The sequence below is a fragment of the Tachypleus tridentatus genome, chromosome 2 (genome assembly GCF_004210375.1).
Source record: "Tachypleus tridentatus isolate NWPU-2018 chromosome 2, ASM421037v1, whole genome shotgun sequence".
Classification (NCBI taxonomy): Eukaryota; Metazoa; Arthropoda; class Merostomata; order Xiphosura; family Limulidae; genus Tachypleus; species Tachypleus tridentatus.
In genome coordinates this window covers 94,705,212-94,722,921 of record NC_134826.1, presented here as the reverse complement: position 1 = coordinate 94,722,921, position 17,710 = coordinate 94,705,212, and the positions used below count along the sequence as shown (strand labels likewise).

At 30.1% G+C, this 17,710-nt stretch overlaps 1 protein-coding gene across 1 annotated transcript in view; it reads left to right on the top strand.

Moving 5' to 3' along the window:
• LOC143244593 (neurofibromin-like) overlaps positions 1-15,544 on the top strand; it is a 141,182-nt gene extending 125,638 nt beyond the window's left edge. Inside the window, 5 exon segments of the mRNA XM_076489559.1 lie at positions 1,576-1,881; positions 3,974-4,074; positions 4,692-4,831; positions 6,653-6,699; positions 11,074-15,544. Of these exon segments, the coding sequence (XP_076345674.1) occupies positions 1,576-1,881; positions 3,974-4,074; positions 4,692-4,831; positions 6,653-6,699; positions 11,074-11,394 (915 nt within the window). The 3' untranslated portion in view covers positions 11,395-15,544.
• Positions 15,545-17,710: the final 2,166 nt, after the last annotated feature.

Genomic DNA, 17,710 nt, shown 5'->3' with positions numbered 1-17,710 from the left:
GTCACAAGACAGTCTGCTTAATTTCTTGAAAATGAAATGATGACTAATTTCAGTACAACTTAGAGAATGAATAGTTAGATGAATTTTTGGGAAAAAACACTATAAAGTATCCAAATTTGTGGAGTGTGGTAAAACTTGTTTTAGTTTTGTCACATGGGTAATGCCAGCATGGAGATATTCTCAGTAAACTCTAAGATGACAGTTGACAATGAGCAATACACATCACCAAGACTAGTTTATAATGCTATTAAACATGTTGCAGATGTGCTACAAGCCCAGATCATGCTACAGATGATTATGTGTATGAAAGTGCAAGAAGTGCATGTAGAGAGTATCTGGAGACAGAATAGGCACAATCTAAACATAAGCAAAAATTGACAGAAAAGTGAGAAAATATGGATGAACTTAAAAATAAAAATTGTGCTTGGATATGCAAACCCTTGAAACCTCAAGTTATAAAATGGCTGAGAAAGCTGAAACCTGCAGCAGCAACAAAGAGTATGTGGTGAAACTTAATCTATTCAGAAAGGGCATTAAGAAAAACCAAGCCAGATTGGATCAGGTCAAAGAAGAAATAGAAAAAAAAATGCTAGAAAATGTAACACAGACTGGAATATTAATCCTTACATACATAGAATGCTTATGTCAATGAAACTTGTTCCAAACTTACATGAAATTGAAAAATAAAAACATGACTCAGATTGGGATAGTAGTAGATATTAGTTTTGACATACATAGAACAGTCATTTATGTCAGGGAAGATTATTCCAAGCTTATTATTTAAACTTGTAACATACTGTGTGAATCATTCTTTATTCTTTGATGCTTCGTTGATATAGATATTAAATTTTTATTGAATCATCAGAATTATACCAATATATTTTCTTAGTACTGTTTTTATCCATTTCCTAAAATAAATTTCAGACATTAATATTATATACCTAGTTGTCAGTATAGAGCACAGTTATAATCATCATGCTAAAAATGGTGACTTTCATGATAGTGTGAGCTCTGCTTTCCTTCTCTCATGGTACCTAAAAACTGAAAGAAAGTCTTCAAAAAAATCCTTAAATCTATTTTTGCTAATCCTATATGAGCTCTGTAGGTAACTCTTGCAATGTATCAAATCACTAACTGTCAGGTAAAGCCTGAAGTGTATCACATCATTGCTATATTAAACTCATGTTTAGTGATAATGCTGTCAAGGTTTTTCTGTGTTATACTGTGATGATATTTGTAGTTTCTTGCATTGTTTGATAATATGGGCATATGTATCCATTACTGTATTATGCATGTAAGAGTTATCCTGAATTCCATCACATAACTGTTAGTGTTACTCTGTTTTATCATGGCACTGCTCAGTTTACATGGTGTTATATATATATACGTAGCCACTTTATTCTCAGGTTTAACCTAATGGTCAAGTCACTTCCTGAATTATATACTTTTGTTGTCTATCAAGATAATCACTGTTGAGTCATTGTCTTTCATTTAAACTCTCACTGAAAGTTGTTTTGTTTTGCAAATATGTCATGCTCTTGATTGAAAAAAGTTAGAATCATATTTTTTCTTTAGGTTCAGAACACTAAGGATCCCAAATCATGGAGAAGTCTAGACATTGATGCTCAGAACATACGACCCTTGTTTAAGACACAACGGAGCAGCTCCATGCCCACCCCAAAAATGCAGAAAAGCACAGATACAGGAACAACTTCTCCTTCTTCTTGTGGTAAAGAAGACTGCTCAGAGGGCAAAGGAGATAACTGTCCTGGCCACAAGAATCGCAACTCAAGAGTTTCTGTTTCCAATGAAGATAATGTGCTGCTAGACCCAGAAGTCCTTACTGATCTTCCTCTGCAGGCTTTAGTATTGACAGTTATGGTGAGTTTCAATTCTTGTGTAACAAGATATTTTTGGGCCTCTTCTTCAGCAAATTTTTGTACCACCAACTAATTACAGTAACTTTTTAAGAACAAGTATTACCTACATGCCACACTTCCAAGGGTGCAGGCTGAATTTGTATTATGAACAATGAGTTAGATAGGTTTAAATTTTTGACTTTGAACTGATATGCTGATGTTGTAATTATTGCCCACAATATTAGAAGATACTCTTGAAACATCAGATCAGAAATGAACTGCTGTGTTGTGGCCTTTATAGTCTACACAGTGTTTAACAATAATGTTTTATTTTACATATATATATAACTTTTGCTCTAGTAGAGAAAGTCTCAGCTTTCAACTGAAGCCATTATTTATTAAGAAACTGGATCCAATAATATGTTAATGTAAAAAAGAGAGTATTCTAAGAAAATTCATATACAGACTGGCTATGCAACCAACCAGATTTTGACAGTGAATTTTTAAATATGATTTTCTTAAATGCATAAAATAAGTAATGATTTTCTTTTGCAAGCACTAAAATTATATGATTTTATTATAAATTAAAAATAAGTATTGAGCTAAACAACTTAATATTGGAAGGACTGCAGTGTTGCTAAAATGCTGAAGATTTTGCAGAAATAAAGTATTAAGTTCAACTTTTTACATTTACTTATTCTTTTCGAATCAGAAAAAAATATTCAAGATTTTTTTAAGACTAATACAGTTCAAGAGCTTTACAGTGAGAGAAAAGTATCATCCTGTTGTATATACTATTATGTACAATTTTCCATCATGAGAGGCCAAATTGTATTTCTTTGGTTTTCTGACTCATGCTGTGTTTGAATAGGTGAAACTGCAGTCCACAGCAGAGGATTAAACCAATCAGAGAATACATTAAGCTTCCACATTGCAGATTATCTTTTCAATTTCACCTCTGGTGAGAAGCAAAAGAAATCTTTTAACATATCTTCCTGATGGTAAAGTTTTTAATATGGCTTAACCTTTTATTTGGGTTACTGATAATCTTCTTAGTACTTAATGGTTATTTGCCTACAGTGTGATCCCTGGAAGTATTTTACTGTAATGATATTTTTAGTATTCAGTGGTTATTTGCTTTTGATATAGTTCTCCAACAATATTTTACTACAGTAATCTCCTTAGTGCTTTAATGACTACCTGCTTACATTATGACCCCTCAGGAGTATTTTGCTGCGATAACCTCCTCAGTATCCAAGTTTGTTTTGTTTACAGTATGATTCTGGAGCTGTGTTTTACTGTAATAATCTCCTTAGTACCCAGTGGGGTTTTGTTTACAATATGTTTCATGAACAGTGTTTTATTTTAATTATCCTGTTAGAACTTAATGGTTATTTGCTTAGAATATGGTCCTGGAACAGTGTTTTACTGCAGTAATCTCCTTAGCACTTACTGATTAATTACTTACAGTAGTCTTCAACAGTACTTTACTGCTTCTTGCAGCCAGAACTTCCAAGTCAAAATATTATAAAAATTATTGTAATTTAAACAAACTCTTCATTCATGACAATAAAATTAATAATTTTTAATGAATATTTGGTAACTATGCTTCAGTGAGAAGCTAGGCATTATAAAAGAAAAGAATTATATATATAATGTGTGTGTGTGTGTACACATATTAAGTTACTTTTCATTATTACTTACTGTTAAATCATATTATGTCTTGTTTCCTCAATCAACAGCATGCTAGCTTTATGTTAAATTTGAACATTTAAGATTTCTTTTTATATTATATATATAGCATGTAGCAAATAAACTATGGATAAATTTCTAGTATATTTAAAGCCTGAAAGTCATATCTGAGTGTATGTTAGGGTTACAAATTTGTGGAAAAAGGCTTAAAAGAGAGAATAAGTTCTCTTTAAGAGTAAGGAATATAACGCTCTTACTGATAAATCAAGAAAATATTTAAAAACTTGTATAATACATAAGAAAAGTAAACTTGTAATGACCTTTCATCAGTAAGAGCAATGGAACAACTAAAAGAAACATTTTAAGCTAGTTTACAGCATATCACTTCTTTTTATTATTATGCATCACTAATGTATTTCTAGGCTACCCTTGTTCGTAACACAACTGACGAAAATGAGATGAGAGTACTTTATGATTACCTGGCAGAAGCATCCGTTGTTTTTCCCAAAGTCTTTCCTGTTATGTGAGTAAACTGAAGTAAAGTTTTAAAAATAGTATTCAGTAGCTGTAATATTTTTTTGCTCATCACTTTGTTAACAAAGTTTTTTTAATGTCAAAGTTAATTTGTTCATATTTCTTAGTTATCACATAATAAAATGATAATCATAATTTGCCTTTAACAACCACAGTTTTAATCTCCAATAGTTGTGTGCTAGTTTTCTTAATAGATTCAATAATTTGATTTATTTTTAAATGAAGTCCCAGTGTTACCAATGCTTAGGTTTGTGCTTTCTAATCAGTATAGGTGTTAATTTTCTTATGTATTTATGTAAAACATCATATACTTTAGTCAGTTTATCTTTAACTTTTAAGTTTGTTGGTTTTTGTTCATACTTGTGTGTATATATACATATTAAGTTACTTTTCATTATTACTTACTGTTAAATCATATTATGTCTTGTTTCCTCAGTCAACAGCATGCTAGCTTTGTGTTGAATTTGAACAATTGAGATTTTCTTTAACAAATCACAATCTTTGTATGTTAAGATTAAAAATGTGCTAATAGTTTATACTTAGACTATCTCCAGCATCTTGTTATCTCTCTGTTTATAACAAAACAGTTTTGATCTTTTTTAACAGTCATAGTCTTATGGATGCTAAGATCAACAGTGTTCTAGCTCTTTGCCATGATCAGATTATACTGTGTGCAGTCCAGAGTATCATCCAAAACATGATAGCTTGTGATGATTCTAACCAACAACAGCTTCATTATCTACAGAGTAAGAAAAATGCTTTGATTCTGTTGGATATATGTAGCTTTATGTGAATTTAATAACATCTGTATCTTTATTTTTTGTGTATGGAAAAACAAACCACTAAATGTAATTAAATAGAAATGAAACTAATCCAAAATGATTACATCAAATAAATAGTAATCATAATTAATAATAATCACTAACACATTTAACTGGTCTTTTTTCAGGCATTTTGTATAGAAATATGCAATGCAAGTTCAGGTAAATGCAATTAGAACTGATTGTCATAGTTAGTAGCCTATATAACCACCAAAGTCAAATTAATAGCAATCTAGTTTTCTAACAAGAAAATCCATGACTGAATCCCAGCCCCTACTGTTAGAAGCCATTGTCTTCTGAAGATGGCAAGAGGTTAGCAGCTGAAATATGGAATGTAAAGTAATAAGTAATTAGACTTAGTAATTAAAAAGTAAATAATTAATAACTAGACTTGGATGATCACACAGGTTACTAACTATGACAACAATAATTATCTGATTTCTACAACCTTATTAAAGTAATTATATAAAATGTTATTACCTCTACCACAGAGATGCATAACAGGGATTGTTAGGTGAATGTGGCTAAAAACATTTGTCAGTTGAAACTCGTGGAATCTTTAGATAAAAAAAACATGCAATTAATATTTTTCTATTAAACAAAATGTACATTAAAATTTATTTTGCTGGAAGACTATCTTTTGTCTGGTCAGTATTTCATAGTTAGAAATAGCTATACCTAAATCCTCTAACCCAGCTGTTTAGTCCAGGTACACATAAGGTGTGGTTCGAATTAAAATTTCCCATTCTCATGACTGGAAAGTGTATAATTAACCTATTCTTCTGAATGAGAGATACCAATTGTTGGGTGTAATAATATCTTTATTCCCATTATTGAAAATTGTCAAATGACATGTTTGAGTAAGTTTATTTTGTTAACTGGGAAAAGTCAAATGACATGTTTAATAACATCTTTATACCTGAATTTTCTTCTCATTGAAAAACACTATACAGCTGTATCTATTTACTTTGATGTTTCTTGTTTCAATCCTGCACAACAGACTTCTTTATAATTATAGTCTTCTTTTTACTTGCTGTATCAAACTTTATTTTTTACAGCAGGATTTTTGCTTTAAATTTTTGTTAAATTCTGAGTTTTCTGATCCTCTTTTATGTTTTAAATATTTATTGTTCTTTTTCAGTCTTTTATTAGTGTTCAAATTTAAAAAGGTAACTTAAAAACTTTACATTGCACTTTAAATTATGTTTTAATTCAGAGTCTAATTTGTAAAAAAGCAGAATGTAGAGGATAAAGATAAAGGCAGATTTTAACCCAAGTGACATTTCTAATACTAACTAATGTATATAATTCCTAGTGGAATTCTGATTATTACTATTCATTAGAAAAATTGAAATAAAAAACTACTGTCACCTACTTAATGTTTAGATTTTATTAATCTATGCTATGAGAAATAAATATACTCAAGTGTTTATTAATTTATAAACTACTGAATATCATTTTTCAAAAATTGCTTGGTTCATTTTTATGGTTTCATTTTCATGATATTACACTTAGATGTATTAGTTTTAAACATGAAAACCTGTCACAAAATTCAATATCACTCATTGAAAAGGTACTTACATTTTTATAACGTTCAAATAGTTTTACCATTCTTATATATTTCTAGCTCATTAACTTAAGTCAGTAAACTGCTTATTCAAATACATTTCAAATATCACTATGATTTTTTTTCTCTGTACTTCCAAAAAAATTTTAATAACCTCATGCTTATTTCTGTCTTTACAGCATTTGGTTTTGGAGGTCTTTGGAGGTTTGCTGGCCCATTTTCTAAAGTAAGTTGTTTGTTTCATGAAGCAGTGCTTGTGATTAAGTAACTACTTTATTTATGAGTCTTCTGAAATTTCATTGTAAACAGAATTTTCGTGTTTCATATGTTTTCATTGTATGATGAATTTAAAATCAATCCATTATATTCATAATTACCAAGTTATTTATTCTATACTAAGCTACGAACATTTGTGTTAATAAAACCCACTTTATTTGTAATTTATTTACTTCAGAAATTCTTTTAACTAGAGTCCCAAATGATGAACAGACATTCAGTTTTCAGTTAATATTTTCAATTTTAATTTTAACATGTGTAGCTGAGTTGTAAGGTTCAGCTTGTCTAATATTGTGAATCTGAGCTATAATACTATCCTACATAACAGTGTGTAGCAGAATTATAATACTATCCTATCTAATGGTATGTAACAGCGTTACAATACTATCCTACCTAGTGGTGTGTAACAGTAATAATACTATCCTACCTAGAGGTATGTAGCAGAGTTACAATATTATCCCACCTAGTGGTATATAGCAGAGTTATAATACTATCCTACCAAGTGGTGTGTAACAGAGTTATAATAGTATCCTACCTAGTAGTATGTAGTTGTGTTATAATACAATCCTGCATTGTGGTGTTTCGCAGAGATATAAGACTCAGTGATGTTGAGAAAACCCACTTGTAGAGAAAAATATATGTGTATAAACGGCTCGTTGGGTTCAGAAAATTTTTTACGTAGAGGAGCGAACAATGTTTCGACCTTCTTCGGTCATCGTCAGGTTCACAAAGAAAGAAAAAGGTAACTGACCGGAAGCTGACCATATGTTTGAAAGGGGTTGTGTAACTGAGTGTTAGAATGTAGAGGGCATGATTAGATGTTTCAATATATAATTTTATATTTGTTTTATTATTATTATTTGTTATATTATTTTTTAATATAGGTATAAAGGTGTTTCTTTGTATTGGTTTATTTTTAGCTTCAGTTGTTGTATAAGTAAGGCTTCTTTAATTTTGCATTTGTTTATGTTTGTTTCTTTATTTAGTATTTGAGTGTTTTCTATGGTTATGTTGTGTTTGTTTGACTTGCAGTGTTCAAGAACGTGTGAAGGTGACTTTTTTCTGTTCTTTGAGTCTGGTTTCCATTTTTCTACTTGTTTCTCCAATATAGAAGTTGTGGCAATTATCACATTGTATTTTATAAATAATGTTGGTGTGGTGTTTGTCAGTGTAGTTTTTACATATAATAGACTTCAGATTTATGCCTGGTTTTTGAATAAATTTGGTATTAACTGGAATGTCATATTTTGTTACTAGTTTTTCTAATGTTGCTTATTTTTCTGCTGATGTCAGGAATATATGGTATGCAGCAGTACATGGTTTCATGTTGTTTTTATGTGAGACATATTTATTTTTGTTGGTTGATTTTGCTTTCTGTCTAGGTGTGTGCGTATAACGTTTTCTACGGTTTGTGGAGGAAACTTATTGATGTTGATGAAGTATTGTTTTATTGTGTCTAATTCATCGTTAATTTTATCTGGTGAGCATTGATTTATGGCTGTGTTTATTTGGTTTCTTAGTATGTTGAGTTTTTGTTTTGTTTCATGTGCCGAGTCCCAAGGAATGTATAGTCCAGTATGGGCGATTATTCGGTGGATTTCTGTTTCAAATTGTGTATCCGTTCTTGTAATTTTTAAGCTAGGAAATGATATTTGATTGCTTTCTTCCTGTTCACATGTGAAGTTAATGTTGGGATGTATAGAATTAATGTGATTGAAAAAATTAAGTGTGTGTTCTGTAGATGTGAATCCCGCAACCGTGTCATCTGCATATCTGTACCAGTATAGTGGTGGATGTAATGCTGTGTTAATTGCTTGTGTTTCAACTTGTGTCATAAAGATATTGGCTAGAACTGGTGATACTGGGTTGCCCATGCTTAGGCCATTTGATTGTATATAGTTGTGGTTGTTGAACATGAAGTTTGTCTTCATCGTGGTGAATTCTATGAGGGTTACTAATTGGTTGCTGGGAATGTCTATAGATGGGTTACGGTCTTGGATATAGAGTTCTAAGGTTATCTTGGAGGCTTCAGCAGTTGGAACTTCTGTAAAGAGGGATATAACATTGAAACTGGCCATTAAGGCTAATGATTAAGTTTATACTTGAAATTAAAAGAGTCTTTGATGAATGAGCTGGCTGATGTTACATATTTGGAGAATGCCAATGTATGTATTTATCAAGATTCTAATTAAACAATTCATATGTGGATATTATTGGTCGTAATGGACAATGTGGTTTATGAGGTTTGGGGATGCCGTATATTTGTGGTGTGCGTGTGTCAGTTTTATGTAGGTAGGAATAAAGTGTTTGTGAAATTGTGTTGGCTTTTTTCATTTTTAGTAGTATTTTATTTAGTTGTGTTTCGTGTATCTGTTAGATTTGTGTGTATTGGTTTAAATTTGTTAGTGTCTGATAGGATGTTCTTCATTTTTTGGATGTATTCATTCATGTTCATTATGACTATAGCGTTTCCTTTATCTGCTTTTAGAATGTTTGTGTTTTTGTCTTGTTTTAGGTTTTTAATGGAATTAATCTCTTTTTTTGTAAGATTAGTTTTTTAGCTTTCTGTTTTGTGAAATTATGTTGATGATTTTGTGAGAAAATTCTTTGAAAAAATCGTTTAAGATGTAGTCTTTAGGTGTTTCTGGAAAATATTAATTTTTAATTTTTCCTGTGAAGTTTAGCTGTTGGATGTCAATAAAATTGTCTAAGTTACCTCTTTCTTTCTTTGTGAACCTGACAATGACTGAAGAAGGTCAAAATGTTGTTCACTCCTCTGCATAAAATATTTTCTCAACCCAAACGAGCCATTTTTACATATATAGAGATATAAGACTGTCCTGTCTAACAGTGTGTAGCTCAGTTGTAATACTATCCTTCCTAGTGCACTTAGGTGAATTGTAATTCTATACTATCTACTGGTATGTATCAGATTTATAATACTATTCTACGTAGTACTGTGTAGCCTTTTTGAAATAAATGAAACTTTTATATATATATATATACACACACAAGATTCAAAGTGGTAAGGTAAGACTTTAGTGAGCTTGAAATTTCATATTTTTTTAGATCCAAATATGGCATAGTTGCTAGCTTGATAAATTACAGTGGAATTCTGTCATATTGATATAGTAATTTAAGATTTTTGGTTATTTCAAAATGTATATATGAAACCTAAAAAATATTATTTCATTTTACATCCTTCACATGCAAAATTGAATAAAGGCTTAGCAACCTATGGCTAGCAGCAAACAAGTACAAAGTTCATAAATAGAAGACATAATTCTTTTCTATATTTCTTTATTTACTGTTGTATGTTTTAAGAAAAACAAGTTTTAAAATGTATTTGTAAATAGCTATAATATATATACATTTTTAAAGTATTATAACTGAAACTTGACTGAAACACAGCCAAGACAGTTCACTTTGTAACAGCCAGTTTTATATTCTGGAATATGGTCACATGATTTCACCTATGATGCATCATTGCAACTTCTGTAATTCATGTGTGGATGAAAAGGTCAATATGATAAAAGTAATAAATATATATAAATGTATAATGTTATGAGATTTAAGCTATTTGGACTAAACTTTTGTGTTTTGAGTTATAATTTGTAATAATTCTAGAATGAAAAATGCATAATTTATATTAATAATTTTTTATAGTGATTATGAGGTTATTCAAATTGACCAACCCTGTATAGGTTTAGGGAAAGGAAAGTGACAGATAAAATATATTTAAAATATTTTAAATATTTTTTATTTAAGATTTTTAAAAAAATATTTTTCATAATCATAACATGAAAAACTGTCACTCAAGTCTAGTAACAAAACAGACTTGATCTATTTTCAAACAAATCTTTGTATGCAAAAGAATTGTATGTTTAGTATAATTCTACCAAATTTTGTAAAAGTACACGAACTGCATTAAAAGGTATAGTATAACCATTTAGCATGTGCAAATGTGTATATGAACTCATGTATTTTATATTGAGCTCATCACAAAAAGTTTAATGGTTTCTGGTGGCGTGTTAACTTCTCTTTCTTCTAGACAGAATGTTGCCAACTTTGCATATAATAATTTAATATCTTTTAGTACATAGTAGTTCTATTTATTACTTGACATTTATTAACAATGTATTTACTATTTTCAATGTTTGAACCATAAAGAAAACATCTTAATTAATTTTGAGTCTGAATTATTACAAAACATATTTAATACACCAATTATGATACTTTGTCTAACTACTTAGTGATTTTGTGATATTCTCTCCAAGTATTCTTAACTTGAAAGTGATGATGTTTATATTATTTACATTTTAAGAGTCAGACAAACCTGGATAATGCTGAGCTCTTTGTGAACTGTTTGGAGGCCATGGTTGAGACCTGTCTTCCAGCTGATGAAGGTGAATTCCAGGAGTTAAGCCAGTACCCTAGTACTCTTAGTGTCTCATCTACTATGAACCTTTCCTCTTCCATGTCAAGCCTAACCCTTGGGTCTCCAACTGACAAAGAACCAACTACTGAATATAACACTATAGCTTCAGATAGTTCAGGAAGAGTTCGTCATGGTTCAGCCAGTCAGCTTACTAAGCAGCGCAGCTTTAAATGCAAAGGCTCCAAAAATGGCAAGGGAACCCATTGATCCTTTATCTTTGAAGAGATTGGTAGAAAGCCAATATAGTGATGAACACATGTACTCCTCTGACTGCCACATCTTTCCTTAAATGAACTGTCCACTGTTTTCTCCTCTGAAACATATTCAAGAGTGACTCGTGGTTGCTTTAGCCTGTCTAGATATTCTTGCATATTCAAGGGTGATTTGTGATTGCTTCAGCCTGTCTAGTTGTAAAATATTTAATTCAAGGGTTTTGGAAAATAAAATCTCATGGCTGAATGTTGTAAAAAATTGTATTTTAATAAGTATATCAATGTTATGTATGCTATTAGAATGTAATTTATGAAACATGTTAAGTGTTTATCAACCTTACTTTAATATCCAACAAGCTTGAGCCTCTCTCTATCTTTCTTCTTGTATCTTTTCCTTTTTAATTTTATCTGTTTCCATAAATGTGATCATCTAACCAAAGTTGTTGATATCATTATCTCACAGATTTATAAATTTCTTAGAATAATTCTGTTAAAAGATAGAAATATGAAGTGGTGTTCTAAAGGAAATCTTGTAGATTATGTGAAGATCATAAGGTATACAAATATTTTTTAAAGTTTGTTTGTTGGTCTTTGCTGTATGTGATTGGTCTGAGGATTTTACAATGTTCCTGGTGGTAACTAGATCCTGCTCACTCCTCAATGTCTTCATCGGTGCTCTTCCTTCAGAAATGGTGTTATTTTTTTAAACAACTCAGCTGTAAGTATTGTACACAAAAATGTTTTAAGAACATGGAGATCTCCCCCACCACCAACTCATAATTTTGAAAGAGTACAACCATAAATTTATTAGTTGTTTTGGTACTTTTATTTTTATCTCGCTGTTTGACAACAAAATTAATGGGTAAAGTTGATACCTAAGATTTAATATCAATTTTAAATAAATAAAATTATGCTTTCATACTGTTTGTTTTTTTTTACCTGAGTTTTGTAATGATTATAACAATATTGCTTATCTGATAATACAGATTTTATACTGGAATCAAACTGAAATAAATTATTTTGGGCATACAATAGAGCAGAAAAGTTAAAAGTAACAAAATCTCCTTTTTGTGTATAATAATGTGGTTTCTACATATTTCCTGTTCAAAGCATTTATTGAGAGTCCACAATGTTGTCATTGTAAATAATATAGAAATTGTATTAATTCAAGTTTTGATAGAGAATGCTTGACACATGCCCAGAAAATGTGACTGAACAGACCAGATTCTAAAGTTAATATAGTTATTTTTATGATGGATCAGAACAAATTAATAAGGTAAGCTTCTGAGTCATACTTTCTCTGTTTATTTCATTTAAAATCTGTGAATTATTTTTCACAAAAAAAATATCCCCCATCAGGTCATCTGTAAGTTTGAGGACTTGCAATATTAAACTTTAGGGTTTAATTCCTGGGTGATGGAAAGAAGAATACAGATGGCTTATTGTGTTACTTTGCACTAAAAAACACACAATCTCAAAACAAAAATAAGTTTTTAAACTCAAATGACAAGTTTGTATTTTCTCAGACCATTTTGTAAGAACTTCTAACCTGTAAACTGGACTTAATACATAATTGAATGATGTATATTCTTGTATTTCTTGCAACAGAATTGTAGTAATTATTTAATGAAATAGTGCAGTTGTTTGTTACAGTTTGCCACTAGGTTGTTATTAAAAGAACAAAAACACTTGGTTATTGTAAACCCAACAGATTTGTAACTTATTCTAGAACCCTTTTTAAGATTTGAAAACTTCACTTTTAAAATGAAATGTGATTAAAATATTTAAACTTCAAGTTGTTCTTTTTTTTACTTTTTTTAATTAGGTTATTGTAAGATGCCTAAGGGGTACACTGATCTGTAAGTAAACAGTATCACCTGTTAAAAGTTATAAACCTGGTTGTCTATTTGAATTTTTCAGCTCATATACTTTTGAATTATTTTTTGTTTAATATTATCATCACTCATTATTTGTTCATTTATCTTTGTCATTTAATACTGTAAAAAATTGCTCCTCAAAATCTACCTCAGCATGATTTTTTATTCATTACATATTAAAAAATTTCCAGTTTTTAATGTTCTGTAAAGATAAACCATAATCACAATGCTTAATGAAATCAGTTTTTTTTATTAGTTTGTGTAGCAAAGACAAAATAACCATTATAATGTCTGTAGACATAAGTTAATTTGACTCCCTTTTTGTTTTTACTTTTTTTTAGGAGTTATTTGCCTCATTTTTGTACATAACTGCACTCTATCATCATAACCCAACCTGAACAGTAATTTAACAGAATATGAAAGTTCCACATATAATTCATTCAGAGCCTGTGTAACTACTTTTTTTCTTTTTTGTCTGAGCTACAGTAATTGTAATTTAACCAAATGTATTAATAGTTTGAAAGGATTTGAAAGCTTAATGATTTGTTCAGTGTAGTTAAGTGACAGTCTTATTCATGAGATTTCACTTATGTTTTCTCAGTTTTGGTGTTAAAACTCACAAAACTAAAGTACTCTTGGTATAAACTTCTGTGTAAGCAGTGCATGAAATGAAACGTAAACACTGTTCACATTAGTCAGATTAATGGAGTTTGCATGCTAGTATCTTGTAAGGAATTTTTTCATTCTGTAACCAATGAAGAAAAACTGTGAGATACAAATTTCTATTTCTGTGTTTTTAAAACAGCATTTGCTCTTCAATATCAGTTTTGTAAATTTATTAGAATGCTATAATTTTATTCATGCTTCTTAAAAGAACTTTAGATTTCACATCAAACAACATCTTTGTGTTATATATCTTTTATGATTACTTTCAACTTTGTTAAACATTATTACCTTTAGCAGCTAAATACATGACTGTCAATACTTAACACTACTATGATAGTTACAATTGTGATATGTCTTCTTTAAATTATGCATTTAAAAAAAAGTCATTAATCTATTTACTTAACCCCTAATTTTTCTTAAGCTCTATATCTATATATACACAATAAATAAGTAAAAAAAATGCAAAGGTGATAAAATTAAGAAATAAGCCTTTTACAGAAAAATTTTAATGATGAAGGTAGCTTGTATTAGTTTATTATCTTCATCACAGCAGAATATTATTCAACAGTAAAGCCCATCTCACAAACAACTTTTCTGAAAAGAGTGTTACAAGTTTTCAGTTGCCAGTATAACTTATGTGTACAAAAAGTATTTTTCTTTCAAGGAGTATTGGAATTATTTCACGTTAGTTATCTATTATTTTTTATTCTGTACTTGATAAAAATGCAGTTGTTTTACATGTTACAGGACAAAATTTGCAAGCTGTTTGTAGAGAAGATCAAAGCTTGCAGTAATTAGTAGTTCAAAAAATATATGTAATTCCTTTCTCCAAAAGTTTGCTGAAAAGTGTAAGAAATTCTGCATTTGTTCTCACTTTCTATCCATGGGTGTTTATGTTATTTATTTTATACTTTGCAGCAGAAGAAAATTCATCAAATTCATATTCTCCATCCATCTTTGGGGAAAAACAAAAAAAATCTTTTAAAAAACTACAAAAACCTGTTTCATCATGGCTTTTCTTTTTTTTACACAAGTAACCTCATAAGGTGAAACAATTTCAATTTCATGATTTTTCTATAAATTGTAAATTATGTTTTACAAATACTCTCAGAGAGAAATAAAGTGAACACACTGTCAAATGAGAAAGAAATTTACCCATAAAATTTATGGTTTTCATGGATTTGGAAGTTTTTTTGTAGTTTTCAAATTGGGAATTTTGGAGTGACTGATATATATTCTCTCTTTTGCATTCTTTTTTTTTTTCAGCCAAACAATATAAATGTGATTTTTGAAATTTAAATATTAAAACACTATTGTACTAATTGGTTTAATCATTGATACAGATATGTTAAATTACAGTAAGTGTTGTTATTTCTGGTGCTTTTGGGTGTCATGTAGAAAACTGCAACACACTGGTTATAGGAGAGGATTTAAATAACTGTACTGAAAATATAAGTCAAACCAGACTGTTGTTTTGTCTTATTTCAATTAGCCCTTAATGCATAATACCAACAGTAAAGTTAGGTGAACTTGGTGAATTATTTACATATCTTGTATTCTACGTAACTGGTGAAGGTGAAAATAAAACCAGGTTTTTCTTCATATGTGGATTCAATTTTGGTCTGTAACAGCTCTTTCATTATTTTTCTCAGTGTTGGTTGGTGATAAAATCATTTATTTATTTGCCAAGTATTGTGTGAGTTACAACTCTGTGGTGATGTTTCTGACATTTTGTACAAAACATTGAAATTTTAAAAATAATGTCATATTTCAAACCATTTTTTATTCATTTAAAAGTATCTCACAATGTGTGGTATTTTCATAGAAATACTGAAGCCATAACTATCTACAATTTGTGATTCATCATCTAATAAAGTGTATGATTATTGCACTAAATATATAATATGGTATCATATAACACATGGTCCATTAAGTATATTGTTTGTATAACAAATAATGCATTGAGCAGATACTGTAAAAGTGAAAGTATTTAGGGAATGGTATTTTCCTCAACAAGCCTTAGGGCTGGCTTTTGGCATCATCATCACAATCAAAGTGTGGAATGTAAAGGGGGCCACTGAGGTACTGTTTAACCAATATAATTTAATACAGTTTCACCAATTAACATGGTATTTTATTTAACACTCAGTATCATTATATTTTTGGTCATACTATGAATCACAATTTAAATGCCTAAATAACATCTTTTCTAACTAGATTACTGACATTACTACCATGAGAAGACTTGTCTTCTTTTGCATGCTGTTTCCATGAAGAGTTGTGATTAAAAGACTTCCCTTTATACTATTGTTGATAATAGTTAAGACTGTTGTTGACTGTGTTTGTGAATTTCAGTTCCTTAATCAACAGTAATTATTTCATGATAGAACATTACAAAAACTCAAAATTAAAAAAAAAAAAAAAAAAAATTACATGAAGTTTCTGGAAAGAGATAACTTTCACAAACAGAACCCAGTGCATTTTCCAAAAACAGCCCTTATCTGCTGCACTAACATAAGTTGATAAATAAGCAACATACCAAAAAAAAAAATCAGTTTGAGACTCTTGGAGCTGACAATACCCACATGTTGAACTATGATGCATTTTAAAACTGAAATATTGAGTGAACTTTTTTTAACCTTAAAACTGTTTCTCCAATACTTTCTTGTTGTGTTAAAAATTTGATTATTCTGAGAAAGCACTGGACCTAAATGTTTGGAACTGACTCCTATGTGTACCCAATCTTGAGTTAATTGAATAAATTGCAAAAAAAAAAAAAAAAAAGATAAACTTCCCAAAGCATATTTTTTCCAATTATAGATGTGTTTCATGTCAAAGTTCCTCTTGCTAAATTTTAAAACTGAAATATTGAGTGAACTTTTTTTAACCTTAAAACTGTTTCTCCAATACTTTCTTGTTGAAAGTCATAGGGGAATCAATGCTCAGATTTGATTCTTCTCCCATCCTAGAGTACAATAGTCTTTCTATATGTCTGCCTTTCATTCTAATAATTTTTGGCTGATCTGAACCAAAATTGGCATATATCTCTTCAGATCTCTTGGAGAATGACCTAGGATTTTTAACAGCCATCTCAACCCCTATTCGTTCCCTGAGCTATTTCATATGTCACTGCTCAATTTTGAAGGCAGGAAGAAAAATGATATGCAGGTGAGCATGTAGATCTGAGTATCTTATGTTTTTCTCGTGCATTTAAAAGGTACATCAGCTAGTTGAATATATTTATAATTAATTTTTTTTGTTATCAGAATTAAATTATTATTACTTCATCTTGTTTTTGAACACCTGTTACACATCCTGATAGTTTGTCATGCAATGAAACAGAAATTGAATGGTTGTTAACCAAATATTTTCATATTTAGTTGAGAAATATATCTCCTTGTAGATGTGGTCTGTGGTTATCCCCTAGAACAGATGAACAACTTAGAGCAAGGCCCAGCATGGCCAAATGGTTAAGGCACTTGACTTGTAATCTGATGGTCACAGGTTTGATTTCACATCACACCAAACATGTTCGCCCTTTCAGGTGTGGGAGCATTATAATGTTACAGTAAATCTCACTATTCATTGATAAAAGAATAGCCCAAAATTAGGAGCAGCTAGAGCAGATAACCCTCATGTTGCTTTGTGCAAAATTCAAAACAAACAAACATGATTTAGAGCAGTCACATGACATACATAAGCACATTTAATACAGTGACAAGCAAAAACCATGTGTTAAAAGCAAGCCCTTGTGCACTAGCTAGACCA